The sequence below is a fragment of the Panthera tigris genome, chromosome A2, assembly GCF_018350195.1.
Source record: "Panthera tigris isolate Pti1 chromosome A2, P.tigris_Pti1_mat1.1, whole genome shotgun sequence".
NCBI lineage: Eukaryota > Metazoa > Chordata > Mammalia > Carnivora > Felidae > Panthera > Panthera tigris.
This window is the reverse complement of record NC_056661.1, coordinates 110,257,065-110,273,625: the sequence shown is the minus strand read 5'-3', so window position 1 is coordinate 110,273,625 and position 16,561 is coordinate 110,257,065. Positions and strand designations below refer to the sequence as shown.

At 36.6% G+C, this 16,561-nt stretch overlaps 1 protein-coding gene across 4 annotated transcripts in view; it reads right to left on the bottom strand.

Moving 5' to 3' along the window:
- HDAC9 (histone deacetylase 9) overlaps window positions 1-16,561 on the bottom strand; it is a 955,850-nt gene that overhangs the window by 365,105 nt on the left and 574,184 nt on the right. For all 4 annotated transcript variants that reach the window (XM_042967858.1, XM_042967863.1, XM_042967868.1 and 1 more), the window contains 2 exons: window positions 13,960-14,170; window positions 13,325-13,542 (listed from right to left, as the gene is read on the bottom strand). In XM_042967858.1, coding sequence (XP_042823792.1) covers window positions 13,325-13,542; window positions 13,960-14,170 — 429 coding nt within the window. The remainder of the gene's footprint in view (window positions 1-13,324; window positions 13,543-13,959; window positions 14,171-16,561) is intronic.

Genomic DNA, 16,561 nt, shown 5'->3' with positions numbered 1-16,561 from the left:
AAAGATGAGACAAACTGTGTTAATTTCCCAGAATATAGTTTTCCATAGATAGCAAGATTGTCAAAGAAAACCTCTAATACTGACCAAATGCTGAGTGTTCACAGAACATGCCATATGTATGTTTTAACAAAAAACCTGAAATCTGACCTGTTAATGTATTTTTGAGGTCATGGACATACCATCATTTAGTCCACAGATCACACTGGGTCAGTATTTACAACCTCACTGACAAAGATATGTATGTAACAATTCTCAGTGTGCAATAAAGAAACAATGCCATTTGTTCTAGTGAGTTCCTTTGGCTTCATCTATAGTTGTGATGTACTAAAAGAAACCTGAGGGAGAAAAATGCCAGAATGAATAATGCTATGATGATGGGGCAAAAAGGCCAAATAGCAAAATGATCTTCCAAGGGCAGAATTCCTTGATGGTTTGTAAAAGAAATGTTTCTTGACATAAAACAGTAACTTATGAGTGGAGATCATATACATATAAAATGTAGTCATTGGTAATAATGCTCTTCAAACCTTTATTTTATAAAGAAGGAATTTCATGTCCGGAGAACCTGAGCCATCTCCAAAAAAAAAAAAAAAAAAAAAATAGAAACCTAGAATTTTCGATACACTTCCAATCTGCTTTCTCCTCTGAAACAGCTACATTCTGGTAACAACTGAATTAATATAAACAATTCCATTGTCTTCCTGAGCTCCAAACTTCATATTCAGCTGCTTCAACATCTTTCCTTAGATCTAGAATATCAAACAGGTATCATAAACTTTAAATAGCTCAAAGAAAACCTTTATTCTCCTCCCACTCAAAATGTTTTGCTCACTTAATTGTCTCATCTGAGTGAACAGCAATACTCAATTGCATGAGTCAAAAATCTAGGATTTATTCTCGTCTCTCTCACTCATCATTTTTTAAAAATAAATACCTGAAAGTGTAACTGATGCTTAGTAACAGTGCTTTGACACTTTTCTTCCCAGGTTATGAAGCAAATGCCAAGGTCTACATGAACAATAACTGCCATTTTTTCACCATCTCTGAAACAGAATGTGCTCTTTGCGAAGTTTCACGAAATACAAGAGTGATAAATGGGATCTCCTGGAACCAGCTTTGCAAAATACAAATGCATAGAAGGAGTTAACCTAACTTCTTCTTCCAGGTATTTGACTAAAGCTGTTTTTGTTTAAGCAGTCAAATTTGCCAGAGTGGAAAAATTAGCAATTAACATCAACAAGAAAAATCTACAAACCAAAGTCACAGAAAACTTGCCTGCCAGGTTTAACTTATTATAGATTTTTAAAATAAAAAATTACTTGACATTGTTTGTAAGTTTCTGACTATGTATGAAGACATTCAGTACTCAGATTATGTTGTGTTGTATGTGTTTTTGAACTTCAAATGTGACCATTACAACGATGGTAGGGGCTAACCCTTTTCTAATTTGTACTGTCGCTGAGTGGCCCCAGATGCAGGGAGGAACTGTCTGCTCACTCTCAGTGGGGTAGCAGAGTCTCTCTTTGGTTGAACATCTGGAGGTGATCCCCCAGCAAAGTTGAGCTGTTGCCTTGCTGGCTACAAAACACAAGACAAAACATCTGTGTGACAGATAAATGCACAGACCTGTGCGAATCTCGGCTGAGGGCCCATCTGTAAAACACACTGTGTGTCATTCGTCTGACACCAGGTGAGGTACTTTGGTGGGGAACCCAGCAGAGAGGAAGATGATGGCTGTGCTTCTCCTTCTCCTTTTATCTGTGTTCTTCCTCATCTGTCAGTGTTTCCCTGTATTCTCTATGCTATTGCACAGCCATCGTACCGAACACTAAGAATGTTGCAGGCAATCTATGACCATTCTGGGTTTGTAACACACACTCATACATACTCATGCCGATATTCCAAGGACCAGGTATGATAATTTATCTAAATTTCTAACACCTTAAGTTTGCAATTCCATTCTTATCAATCCCTGCTAGGATCATAATTACAGCAAGTCTCTAAACTTCAATGTTCTATATTCCATGTTAAATATCATCTAGTCTATTGGCAAATGATGTAAAATTAATGAAATAATATTTAAAGGCTGTGCTGCTAACCTTTACACATGAGCACATTCAGCTCATCTCTGTGTAAGTTACACTGAGACAAGCCTAAAAGTCAACATAAGTGCTGTCAAATAAAGTATCTTTCAATTCATATTTAAAATTTTTCCCACAGAGATCTTTTATGTCCCCACAAATATCTTCAGTTTTGGGATGGCAACTAAGAACAAGAGTGTAAAAGGAGTAAATCTGTTTCTGATGGACATCTGGTTTTCTGAAATTGTCAACAACCCATTAAGCACAAGTGTTTGAATGTGATTATTAAACTACGCAAAATGACCTTCAACCCAACTCATCACTTTCTTATTCTGCCTCAGATTGTAAGACAGATTTTACTTGGGGAATGGCAATGACACAAGTTTTTGTTTTTGTTTTTGTTCTTGTTTTTTCTTTTAAATAAATGCAAAACTCTTCTTTTGGAACACGAAACCTTTCCCTTAAGCTCCAAGGAAACTAGATTGTAAAACAATGATAAAATTCTGTCTCAAATCACAAATAGATTAGGTATGTACCAACTGTTCTCAAAAACAGCATGCAGCATTTGGAGGGTTTTCAAATCAAGAGGTCTACTTAGAGAAGAACTCTACCTCAAGCCAAAATACTCCATGTCATTTCACTTCTGTGCATTTTAGGGAAATAACCAGAGGAACCAAAACTAAATGACAAGAGAGAAATATTTTCTAAATATTGGTTCATTATTCACATAAATTAAGTCTAAACTGAAAAATATTCCTTCTTCCCAATATTGAAGAGATATAAAACTAATCCAGGGATTAAGTGAATACTTAATAAACACGTGTTTATCTTTATAACTTCAAATGGTTGTCTAAATCAATGCATGCAATTAAAATACCCCTTTTCTGGCTTCAAAACATCCTAATATTTCAATAACTTAAGTAAGTGTTAACCCTCGGAACTGGAAAGGATACTGAAAATTTCCTCCTTCCAGTGAGTTTGAGAAAGTTACCCACCCACTCTTTATTCATTTGACAATTTTTGTTGAACACTTACTATATGCCACATCCTGAGAAGAGCAGTCAGGCGAGCTCTCAGAAAAGGAAAGAGAAAGTAAGCAATTGAAGACTGGAACTTAATGTGGTAAGGAATGATGGGGGAAGGGGTGAGCGTCTGTGTCTCATTTGTATGGGCAGGAAAGGCCCTCAGAAGATGTGAGGTTTAAGCTAAGAGGGGCTCCAACACCACAGTCAAGTCATGAGAAGATCTGGAAGTTGAACCTACCATACAGTACAGTGGATAACACAACTCCTGGAGATGGAACGGCATTCCCAACAGACTGAAAAGGAGGCCAACATGGCTGAGGCTCAGCAAGTAAGGGAAGGGAGTAGGAGATGAGGTCAGTGACAGGGGCAAGAGCCAGATCACAACAGCCTTGCAGGCCACAAAAAGATGTTTGGATTTTATCTTATGAACAGTAAGGAGCAACTGGGCAATTTTAAGCAAGCCCTTAACATGATTTGATTTGCATTTGTAAATGATCACTCTGGTTACTATAGAATATTGGATGTAGGCAGGCAAAAGTAGAAACAGAAAGATCTAACTTTTAGAACACAAAAAGTTTAGCAAGAGAGTGTTACAAGACAACTAGGACACAAATGACCTATTTTTCCTTCTTCTACATCACTATGTCATTTTATGCATTTTTATATTACATAATAGGATTTTCCCCTAAAAGTCCCCTTTCCAATCTTTAGTTGATAGTACACGTTCTTTCAAAGTTCTCTTTCTTTGCTTTTTAAGGGCAATGAATAGAGGCACAGTTAAGGAAAGGCACCCTTGGCAATTTTGGACTGTGTCTCAGAATAGACAAGATCTCAAAGCCAATGATCTTCAGATCAACTGACTGATAAACATTTCCCTTTCTCCCCATTTGCCAACCCTTGCTTTGGTCATCTGGATAGCAGTACAAGCCCTATTTAAAATGGATACCAAGAATAAACCACAGAAAACAATTGCCACATGGAAATGTGGGCCCCAGTGTAGCCAGATTTTCAATTTTTAAGACAATGCCAGAAATCAGATTTGCATTTGAAATCTTTCTATTTTTAAAGATTGACAAAAAATTGAAATGCTTAAGATACCAAGCTGTCCAACGACAGCAGTCCACAGAGTGTCCACCTATGACCTCTGAAAATAATCCCTTATGGCCCTTCTTCCTTAAACATTCTATGGTTTAGATCATTTAGAGCTGATGTCTGCTTGCTCTCAAAATATACCATCCTTCATACTTGTTATTTGTTTTATGTTTCCCACACGGTCAAAAATTCAACTACTTTGCCTGGGGCTGGAGGTAGGGGTAGGAATTGACGACAAAGGAGCAAGACAAAGAAAGTTTGGAAGTTGAGGTAACTGCTCTCTAACTTGCTTGTGGTAATTATACGACGATATGCATTTGTCAAAACTCACCGAATTATACAGCAAAAGGAATATATTTTGCTGTGTAAATTATACCTCAATAAATAATTCAATAATTAACATATATGGTGTTCCAAACAGAAATCAAAGTTCCGCTTCATGATGACTACAAAGACTCAAGCGGGAACAAAATTTAGTAGTTTGGTTTACAACAAAGTAGCTTGATGCAAGATTGAGGCAAGTAGGAAATGCGTGTCTTGGAGATATTTTAGCACTTCCAGATAACCGTTTTCATTAACAGAATAATAACAAAAAGAACTATGAGTGCTAAATAAGAATATAAATACTGCATTAAGATTTCAGTCGTGCTCACCATGTTTACAAAGCACTTTCAGTACATCCTTTCATGGGATCCGCACTATAAACCTCCAAAACATGCAGATTAGAGAATTATTGGACAAGGAGGCCCAACACTTTGTCCAAAGTTGCAAAACTAACAAATAATTCTGCAAGACATCAGAAACTTCTCTTGGAAATGTTACCAAGCATTCTAGATTTTGCAATTCATATGAGCTACGCATTATATAGAACTATCTTGGACTGGAATGATCTGTTTGCAGGCCTATGAACCATTCAAGGGAAAGAACAGGCCTTCTTTATTTTCATTTTCAGTATGCAGAAGCATAGTGGTTGCTAATAAATCATTGTGGAACACCATCAATGACTCCATGCCAGAAAATTATTTTTAGAAGTGAGTTTTTATTGCTGGGTGATACAACTCAGTCGATAGCAAGAGAGTAATGGTGCATTTTGGATATGGGAGCTTAGCCCTGGATGCAATTCTGCCTGAAGGAATGGGAATACTCTAGATCATATGACATTTCAGGGTCACTATAATCCCTGAGATTTCGTAAGTATTTAGAGACAGGGCGGAAAGATACAGGGGAAGAAAACTAAAATCAGGACTTTATAAGCAGCCAAAATCTATAACAAAGGGACTGCTACATACTGGTGGTTTTCATGTCCACAAATCACTTAGCTATATTAAAAATTCCTTAGTAAGACTTAATTATTTCATCCTGTCAAATGAAACTATTTGTCAAGGTTGAGAAACAACCAAATTATTTAGCTTTCCTCTCTCTTTGAACAGCCTGGAATCAACATCAGTCAAACCACTCACATGGTTTAATTCCCCAGATATTTTTCTTTCCCCTATTTTCTTACCTCATAGTCATGTCCAACTATTGTTTTTCTCATTCAGTAAAAGCGTCTCTGACTAGATTAACAGTGTAGAGTGAAAAGGAAAGGTCGAGGTCCTTCCCTTGGTCTTCAAGTTATGAAAGCAGCACTGGGAACGTTTACGAAAGTTACACATTAATCCATTGAAATGGTCATTTAGTTTCTTTTACAAACACCGGATTTCATCACATCTAATAATAAAGCAACAAGCCATTTTCTGTATATTATAAACCATCAACTTGTAATTATGTAGTGAAATGGTTCTATATGAATTCTCTACGATGATGTAAGCCAGTATTGCAGTAAGTGGTTTTTTTGAAGCTCAGCACATACCTACACGAATCTATTTACACTGGGCTAATCATGTCGAAATAGCATCTATTTAAGGGCAAAGTCAAAGTTTCTTTTATAAACCTCTATAGATAGATAAATAATCTAGGAGGCTTTTTACTGTTATAAAATTAAGACTGCCTTTCAGTGCTTGCTAAAGTTTTTGGACATACTATCCATCTAATGGGCAAAATGTAATCCTAAATTGTTGATTAAAGGCTCTGCATGGAAACATACTGTCAAATGGATAGAGAGAAATTAAACCTGACAACGGTAATGCCTACTTTCCTAAATGAAAGCCCAGTTCAAGTTTCTACTCATCCATTTTTCAAAACATAAAACAAGGCATTTTCCAACCACCCAGAGAGGAGATGCCAAATTTGCATTTCAGTTGAACTTGATGAAGTCAGTAGACTTTCAGCATCAGGCCAGCTCAGAACTCTTATGAGAAGATGTTTGCCCAATCTAAAGAAATGACGATTTTACAGCATGCAAGAAAGGCATGAAACATGGTCGGGCTGTACTGCACTCACAGCACTGTTGGGAAGCTTCAATATCCAATGGATATCCGAATGTCCCACCATGTAAATCAACTTCCAAATTAGTCACTGGAGGGAGGACAATGTATGAAAAGTTGGGAAGTAAGGTCAGGAAAACAAATTTCTTCATTTCAGCAAATCCAAACCAATACCAAAAATAAATAAATACATAAAATAAGATCGCCTTTTTTTTTTTTTTGTTTGCTTGCTTGTTTGCCTTCTCTTCAATTTTAAGTTCTCTACTTTTTTGCAAAAATAAAATTAGGAAAAACTTGTCTTGGAGAACGTGACTGGCTCAGTCAGTAGAGCACGTGACCCTTGATAACGGAGTCACCAGTTCAAGCCCCACGTTGGGTGTGGAGCCTACTTAAAACAAAAATTTTTGTTAAAAAAAGAGGGATGCCTGGGTGGCTCAGTCAGTTGAGTGTCTGACTCTCGATTTCAGTTCAGGTCATGATCTCAGGGTCATGAGATCAAGCCCCACATTGGGCACTGTGCTGAGTTTGGAGCCTGCTTAAGATTCTCTCTCTCTCTCTGTCTGCCCCTCTCCACTGCTCGCGTGCTCGCTAAAAATAAAAATTAAAAAAAGAAGTAAAAAAGAGTAAATAAAAAAAATTTTTTAAAGGAAATCTTTTCTTCTGCTTGGTGAAGAAAACAACACTAAAATCGTAAGTACACATTTAGGTTCAGGACAGGTTTTTGTGTCATACAACCTATGTCAGAAGTCTAGTTCTGTCAACTTCTAGCCTGTCCCCTGGGTCAACTTACTTAAGCCCTTTAAAATTAACTTTCTTGATATTAAAAAGAATGAGTTGTTAAGTCTGAGAAAATAATGTACATAAGAAGGTTAGCATTGTGTCCCAGCCTACAGTGGGTCCTACTTATAAAAGGGAGCCGGTATTACGTGAAAGACCGTATCCCTAAGGTACCTATGGAGAAGGTGCTAGGAAGAGCCACAGTGCATGAAAGATACACCAGGAGTAATAGGTGCATCAAAAAGCAAAGATGGGTATATCATCCTCATCTAATTATACTTAAAATTTTAACCTTCCCACAAGAAGCCATGGATATAATCACCTTTATTAAAATAAAGCTAACACAAAGTGTTCCCTTGATTTAGGACATGATAATAGGACATGAGACTTAAAAATATAAACTTTCTGGAATGTAACATCTTTACAGTTGTTCTTCAAATAAATTTCCTTGGGAAAACATACGCTTTGCTCAACAGTGCACAAAATAGTTTTATTTTAGAACTACCTTCGGGGATATTTTGTAAGAACAAAATAACACACATATATGCACACTATGTTTGTGTGTGAGCACAGGCATGACAGACTATAGTCCCCTGGGTTGCTGTGGATGCATGATTGGGAACAAGGAGTAGGTATGAATCATGAGGGGTTATGAAGAATATGTAACATTTCTGTTAGAAAATTATATCAGGAAAAAGAATACAACAGATATTACTCAAATAAATGGTCAAATTCTCTTCTAAAATTAATGAAAATTCCCCATTTGCTCCGTTCCTGCATTTGAGCAAAATTATATTCATGCCTTGCTTGTCAGACATAATTTCTACCTGTTTTAATAAGGGTAACGCAGGACATCTGCTTGGCCTCCCTTTTACTAATCTTGTCTTAGATATATTTTTATTATGATAAAATAGCACTCATGTCAAAATGCCTAAGTATCATAGTAATAAATATATAATAAATACTTATATCTACAGTGAACTTTGACATATTTAAGATATCATCTCATGATTTATCTGGGTTTTTAAAAAAAGTGTTGGCTGATGTCCAGTCATAGGAATGCATATTTATCACAGAGTATATTACAAAGGGAAAGGAAGAAAGAAAGAAAGAAAGAAAGAAAGAAAGAAAGAAAGAAAGAAAGAAAGAAAGAGATAAAAAAGGACAGAAGAACCCAAGGAGGTAACCAAACAAGTCTCAAGTTTTACTTCCTCAATGAAAACAATTTTCTTCCTCATGTTCCCTATCCTAGTACATAACACATCGTATTACCATTTACTGAATAATTCACTCCTTTGCTCCCCATACTTTAAGCTCCATGAGGACTCTGAATGTTATTTTCTTAGTGATTAAAATAGTGTCTGGCACAAAGCAAGAATTCAATGAGTTGCTAAATGGATAAACGCATAATAAATTGGTATTTCATTCAAATAAGTACTGAATGAAGAAAGAAATTTCTTAAATTTTCTGCTCATGTGGTTTTGATAGAATGAATATGAAAAACATAGGTATTAGAACAATTCTAATTAAAATAGAAATTATTCAGTGTGCATCAATGCTATCCTATACATACTATAACAGAGAAACAATTTAAAGAATAATGCCATTGGGCAGGGGGCAGAGGTCAAGGCCAGATTATCTCACAACAAAAATGCCTGAAGACACTCAGGAAAATTCCTGTGTATCATTCAGATAGTGTTACAACTAGAGATTTGCCCTTCTATTAATTAGGCAGTGATTGGTATATTCCTTCAAAAATCATAAAAAACCTGCAGTGTGTTTTGTTTTCATTAATCATAGTCTTTTTTTTTAACAGAAAAATCTGTGGCAAGATTCAAATTTAAAATGATCCCAGAAGAAAATTGCCAATACCCTCTTACTTTTTTGTTTGCCTTTTTTTATTTATGGGGAAAATTTTGCTTTAGAAACCATTTTTATCTTTCAGTAAATAAACAAAAGATACCTGGCAAAAGCAACAATCCTCTTTTTTTTAAATGTTCATTTTTGAGAGGGAGAGCACCCACACATGGGCACAAGCAGGGGGAGGGACAGAAAGGGGTACAGAGGATCCAAAGAAGGCTCCATGCTGACAGCAGAGAGCCTGATGCGGGGCTCAAACTCACAAAACACAAGATCATGACCTGAGCCAAAATTGGGTGCTTAATCGACCGAACTACCTAGGTGCCCCAACATCAATCTTCTTTTGATACTAGCATAAAGAATCTTGGTTTTTAAAAAATGCCCACAAGTCATTGTTTCATGAATGTACCATACCTTAGCAACAGAAATTGTTCAATGCATTCCTGAATACTTTAAATGTCTCAAGAAAACAAAAGAACAAATAGTGTAAACCATGATTTTTTTTTTATGGTTAAACTTCTCAAAATACCTTCAGTGAAAATAAAATATTCAACCTGATGAGTATAAAGACAAATCATTCTGACAGGTTTTCCACTTACATTTCTACCTTGCCCCATTTTGTAGATGTAACAATACAAATACTGTATATACCCATTCCAGGGATATTTCTGCTAAGCAATTAAGTACTTACACCATAATTGTATGAGACAAATAATCCTTATGACACACAAATTTCCCATGTAAATGTCTTTAAAGTATCAAGCAATGGGTAGGTAAGTTATTTAGTATGATTAATAATATTTACATTGTATAGTTATAGTAAGCAGGAATGACGGCTTTCATAAATGGTTGATTCAAATAATAGTAAGATATGACAAAGCTTTCCAAATTTAATAAGTCAATTATTATATAAACTCTGAAAAACATAGATTTGCTTTGACTTCTAATGATGATTAGCAATTCAATTACATCATTAAAAATTTCACACTAGGGGGAGGGTCACCTGGGTGGCTCAGTCGGTGGAGTGCGGACTTTGGCTTAGGTTATGATCTCCTAGGATGTGAGTTCAAGCCCCACATCAGATTCTGTGCTGACAGCTCAGAGCCTAGAGCCTGCTTTCAATCCTGTTTCCCTCTCCTTCTGTCCCTCCCCCACTTGCTCTCATGCTCTCTCGCTCTCTCTCTCTCTCAAAATTAAAATTAAAAAACATAAAAAATTAAAAAAAAAATAATACCAGCAGGGCACCTGGGTGGCTCAGTCGATTAAGCATCCAACTCTTGGTTTCAGCTCAGGTCATAATCTCACGGTTGGTGGGTTCAAGCCCTGCACTGGGCTCTACACTAACAGTGCACAGCCTGCTTAGGATTCTCTCTCCCTCTCTCTCTGCCATCCCTCTCTCTCTCTCAAAAATAAATAAATAAACATTAAAAAAATTTCATGCCAGGAAGGACAATCATATTTAATATGCTATAGGTTTAGAGACAAATACACTTATTTTTTCTTTTGTTGTCACTGCATTTTTGCTTCTCTAAATCTTAAAAAAAAATTTGAAGGAGCAAAAGAAAAGGACATTTTCAAACAGGGTATCTGTATACCAATGTCTTTATGTGAGCATGTATTTCCTGCTACTGTAAGTACCTCAAGAGCAGGGACATTTTTATGATGCCAACTATTTGGTTCCATTTTGAGTAGATTCAATATAGATTCATCCATTTTAACAGGAAAGAAAAATGACATAAATTAAATTTTCTGTGGTTATTTCTCATTAATGGGTATTCAAAATGGTTAGAATACACATAAATATATAATTATACACAAACGCATTGGTTTTTGGCATCTCAGTTATGGCCCTCACATAATGTGAAATAAATGTTTTCATCACCTCCTGGGGAAGGGAGAACAGTAGCAATTCATTTCTTGATGGTTCTATTGTGAATACTTCAGAATAGGTCAGAGATTCAATATTTTCTTCTTTAAGATTCTTCTCTGTTCCCTCACACAATTGAGGGCAGGTGAAATATTTTCAAAATCTGGAGAATACCCAACGTGCATATGCCATTTGATCAAACATATGGAATACATACTTGGAGAAAAGCCAACTGGAGACCTGCTTGAGTAATCTAAACACCCAAGCTGAGAGGGGTTAATATATAAAGATCAGCTTTGTACTTTGAAGTTTTCTGGACTTCATTTTGCCTAATTAAGACAAGATTTAATAGTCAAACCACTGTACAAACATGTACCTGAGAGTATAGGTTTGTTTCTAATTTTGGGAAGAATTCTTAACAGATTCCAAGGAATCAGCTCCACATGGGAGAAGGTCTCTGATAAGATTTGCTCTTCTCATTGCTCAAATGCAAATGCCTGCTTTTCATCTTAGTTTCTTCCATGTGACTGAGGTTAGCATCCGCCTGTCAAAATCTCAAGTGTGATACTAAAATATAAAGATTCTGTTATTAGCATACCACTGAGTCTGAAACACCAGCATCTCTAGGTCATGAAAAATGTATTCCCAAATAATCTTAAAAGTATTAACAGGAATCTAACGAACTTAATTCCAGATCAAAATATTATCAGGCAAAATGTAGGATTCCTAATCTTTCTTTCTGCATAAAGTTTTCCTCACTGGTCACTGGACAATTTTTCAGGAATTCCCAGTAGTTATAAGTAGTGCTGAGAGACCACAAAACAAACAAACCGAACTCTACCATAATATAGCAGACATACACTCTTAAATCAAAAGTACTCCGTCACTACACAAGAAGGAAGTTGATTGCCTCCAGTGAGACTGATTTGATACAAAATAATTTGATAAATTTAGAGAAATGTGGTAGCAACGAAACAGGCATCAATCTGATGATATATAAAGAGTAATAAGCAATATAGTGAAATATAGTCTGCAGTAGAATGAAAGACGGCAGGAAAGGTAGTTACCACCGCCATCTATCCCCTGGTCCTATTTCCCCAATCCCACACACATACACATCATCTTTGAAAGCAGCAAAGGGCTGGGCTGGAGGAATTTCTGTTCAGCAGTATGGTATTCAGCCTGTGTTTCCTTCATGGCTCTGCCTTATTAAGCTGGAGGCCAAAGAGAAGAGAAAAACTCTCACCCTACCCTACCTGCAATAAACACATGGTAAGTGAGCACATGATAAAGACCCCCTTTCTCCTAAATGCTATTACAAAGATGATTTGATCTTTGCCCAGGAGGTTTTGCTTTGTTTACATCACGATACAATAAAACTTTTAAACAGTAAGCCACTTTTTGGCTACCTATCAGTAAACAGAATGTCATTTCTTAATATAAAACCTCTCTCCATGATACTTGTAGGTGATACAGTAACAGTGGAGACTGGGTAGAATTATGACATCCAGGACCAAAACACTGTCCAGGAAGGAGAAGACTCTGCTTTGGAAACTCCTAGCAGACGGTAGTGGCAAAGCTGGGAAGACCAGTTTTGCTTATGAATTCACTGAAAATGTTACTGGCCTGGCCTGTCTGATATTGTCATATTGTAATCACTGTTTCTTTGTGGTTGCCTCAGCAGGAGAGCTCCTAAGGATGTGGTGTGATACATACATCAGCTTTCCATTTTGGCCACAATAAGGCTGCCAGAAAATTACCACATATTTCTGAGAAATTGCTTCAAACATTGTTTGGAATGAAGTGGGGCATACTAAAAAATAAATGCAACATGGATACATACAAGTTGCTGAGAAATACTCTGTTGGCTAACCTTGTCATATCTGCCTGCACCTGTGCAAACTTTTTGAGCTGTCGATCCACCACATTCAACTCTGCCTCAAGCCTTTTCTACAATACCAGAAAATGGGGCTCTGCACACAGGTGCCTGTGTGCGCTTATGTATTAAGATAGGGCTTCAATCATGAAAGCCCTTACTAATCCATAATCTCAGTTTTGCCATAAGCATCCTGTGACTGTAGTCATGGTGAAAATACTGATATTGTGATGCTGTCCCTGAGGGCTAGGATGGCAATCTCCTTTTGACTGTGATGGATAGATCCCAACATTCTCCTCTCATGTGCCCCGATCAGTGAAGAGAACCCCAATTTCCCCCATTGGTGGTTATGACATTTTGACTTCGGCTTGGGGGCTTACTTTGTTCATGTGGATCTGCTGCTGGTATTGCTTCTGCTTCTCCAAGAATTGCTGGTGTTGCTGCTGAATGACCAGCTGAGCCAATGTGCTCTGAGGCAAAGGTGCGGACTGGGTTCGATTCAGGGGTCTGTGACGGGGTAATTTGTGGGTACCTCTAATGCCAGGTGAAATTCTCTCTTTTGTTGCCAATGGAGACTGAGGATGTAAGGGAACTCCGCCTGAAAAAAAAAATGTAACACACACACATACAATTTTGCTTTATAAAAGAACAAAAAGCCACAGAAAATAGATATATGAGAAATTTGGTGAAACTAGTGATTCTGCTGGGCAAACAACAGAAGAAACCTAGGTTGTATGGGGTAAAGGCAGAAATGCCAGAACATTAGATAGGTATGCATCTCACCAGTGACTCACCAGTAATCGACTCTGGTACGTATGAAGGTTTAACAAGGTGAGGTGTTTTCCCCACCATGTATCTAGAGAAATAAATGAAAATAGTAGCCTTTCCCACAATACCAAGTGTCAGGGAGACCCTTGCATGACAATGTAAATCTTTAATAGGGTCTTGAGCTAAAGGGGCATTACATTGGAACACAGATAAAAGAAAGCCCTAAGATGATGGTGTCATTAATTACCAGTCACAAGAAGCTTTTGCTGTCGCATTTGTTCTTTCAGTAACAAATGCTGCAGGAGAGCTTGGTGGCTGCTGTTGGGTTTTCCCTCTAAAGCGACATGGGGATGGCTTGAAGATGCTGGGATGCTGCCCCCATACTGCCCAGGCAGAGGAACGCCTTGTCTGAGCGTCTGAGTCTCACACTTCTGTTTTTCTTTGAGTGAATTCGAAGCCTGTGTCAAGAAATAATAAAGATGTTAATCCTTTTTCATCCATTAGGTCTGTACACCATTAGATGAGTTTCTTATTCTATAATCCTTCCTTTCCCTACCCAAAATAAACCCCATCTTACTGATGGCTGAGTAGGGAAAATGTGTAATAGGATGTCTTCTTTTTCTCCTAGTGTTTTCTTTTTTTTAACTGAAGTATAGTTCACACACAACACTACACTAGTCTCAGGCGTACAACATAGTGATTCAACATTGCTGAAGTGCTCATTATGAACTGCTCACCATGATAGTGTAGTTACCTCTGTTGCCATATGAAGTTATTACAATCTTATTCACTATATTCCCTATGCTGTACTTTACATACCCATGACTTCTTCATTTTACAACTGGAAGTGTGTACCTCTTACTCGCCTTCACCTATTTTGCCCGACAGCATGTCTTTCTAAACTAACTGCATCAACAAAGGAGAAATAAAAATAGGGTGGAAGCCTGGGAGACAATTTAGTATTGAGTATCCTTGTACTGAACTTAAAGATTATTTTAGCATTAACTAATAATAATACTAATTTCAGGGCTAATAACTGGGAAGTTTATGTTTAAAATATTTGAATATACTGTTTAAGTAAAAGGTATACTGGAAACATAAAATTGATTCAAATTGCTGAACTAGTGACTGTATCTTAGCAATGAGGAAGCTGAAGATAAAGAGAACCTGGGTGGCTCAGTCTGTTAAGAGTCTGACTTTGGCTCTGGTCATGATCTCACAGTTTGTGAGTTTCAGCACCGCATCAGCCTCTGTGCTGACAGAGTGGAGCCTGCTTGGGATTCTCTGTCTCCCTCTCTCTGCCCTTCCCCCCACCTCCTCTCTCAAAATAAATAAATAAACATTAACAAAAAAGAAGCTGGGATAAGACTGTCTATAGTTTTGGAGTTTCATGCAGAAGGAACAATTCCTCTAATGACCTCTAATAAGTTCACAGAGCTGTAGGTTTCCAATATTTAATTTTTAAAATAAAAGTCTTCAGCCAACTCAATGAGCAGTTGTATAAAAATGCAGGAATTTGATTTAAACATGTATTTTATATTAATTTGTAACAGATCCCCAAATCTCTAAATATTGAAAATGACACTGCAGATACTTTTGTTTAATAAAATAAACTACAAGTGAAATTAGATCAAATAAAAATGCTATTAAGAACTTGAAATGTATGATAACACAGTAATAAGGTAATAATAATTATATCATCAATAGTAATAATGCATTATCCTATTCAAAGAATTTAATGAATGGAGGTCATTTTGGCATTACAAAAGCAGAAGTCTAATACCTCAAAATTATGTGGCATGTTTCTTTTCAAAACTCATGTTTCATCTTTCAAAATTGCTGTGCACCAGGGAAGCAAAGCAATTTTCAGTGATGGCGAAATTGAAGGACAAAGAGGTAAATGGTTTGTCTTAGTCACATGGCAAGTCAACACAATGTTTAATCTAGAAGTGATTCCTTCTCCTGGCCTCTTTTCCTTAAAATTTCCCACTATTCAGTGGGGAAATGGAATATTAAGAGATCCCTTTGCCAAAGCAATGTTAAACTGAAAAATTAATTGTGATGGCCTCATCCACACCAAAATGGAAGCAAAGAAAAACGAAACTTCAATCCAAACCACATTGGTTTATTCATCCAACGGTACCAAATTGTATTACCATTGAAACATTAAATGGTCTGGCGTTAGTACTTGGTCCTTTGGGAAAAAATTCTCTCTGACCACATTAAAAGTGGTGTATGTTTGTGTTAGCTGGTAGGAATGACTTAGAACGCGCAAAAAAGAGTGGAAAGAAATGCCTATTCATGTGTCATAAGAAGCTTTTATGTTAGTATTTGCTTATCATCTGAAGAAGAGGAAAAACAGGAATGGAAGAAAAATAATTTTTAATAAGTGGAGATGTGAAAATACCATACATTAACATTTATATTTAGTTTCATCCTTAATTCCTTTTTTTTTCACTAGAACCAATTGTTTACTAACGCTTCATGTGGAAATTCAAAGGCATAGCTGAAATCAGTATTGTTAAGCTTTTCTTCTTCAATCCTCAGATAGAAAACAACAAAATTTTGCTTTTTCCTCACTAGTAGAAGATTACTATATCATGTAAGAGAAATGATAACATTTGGTAAAAATGCCAAATATAATCAGGAATCTCTTTGATTGATTTTATAACATGTATTGAACCCAATTATAAAATTTGTCATTTAAAAATGTTAGGTAGGTGTGCTTGTGCATAAAATAGCATACCGTATACAGGTCTTATATTCTGAAGATAAACTAATCACAAAATGGTCAACTCTTTAAAATTTCCTGGCGTGGGCTTATTGTAAAAGATGTGAATTTGACAAGC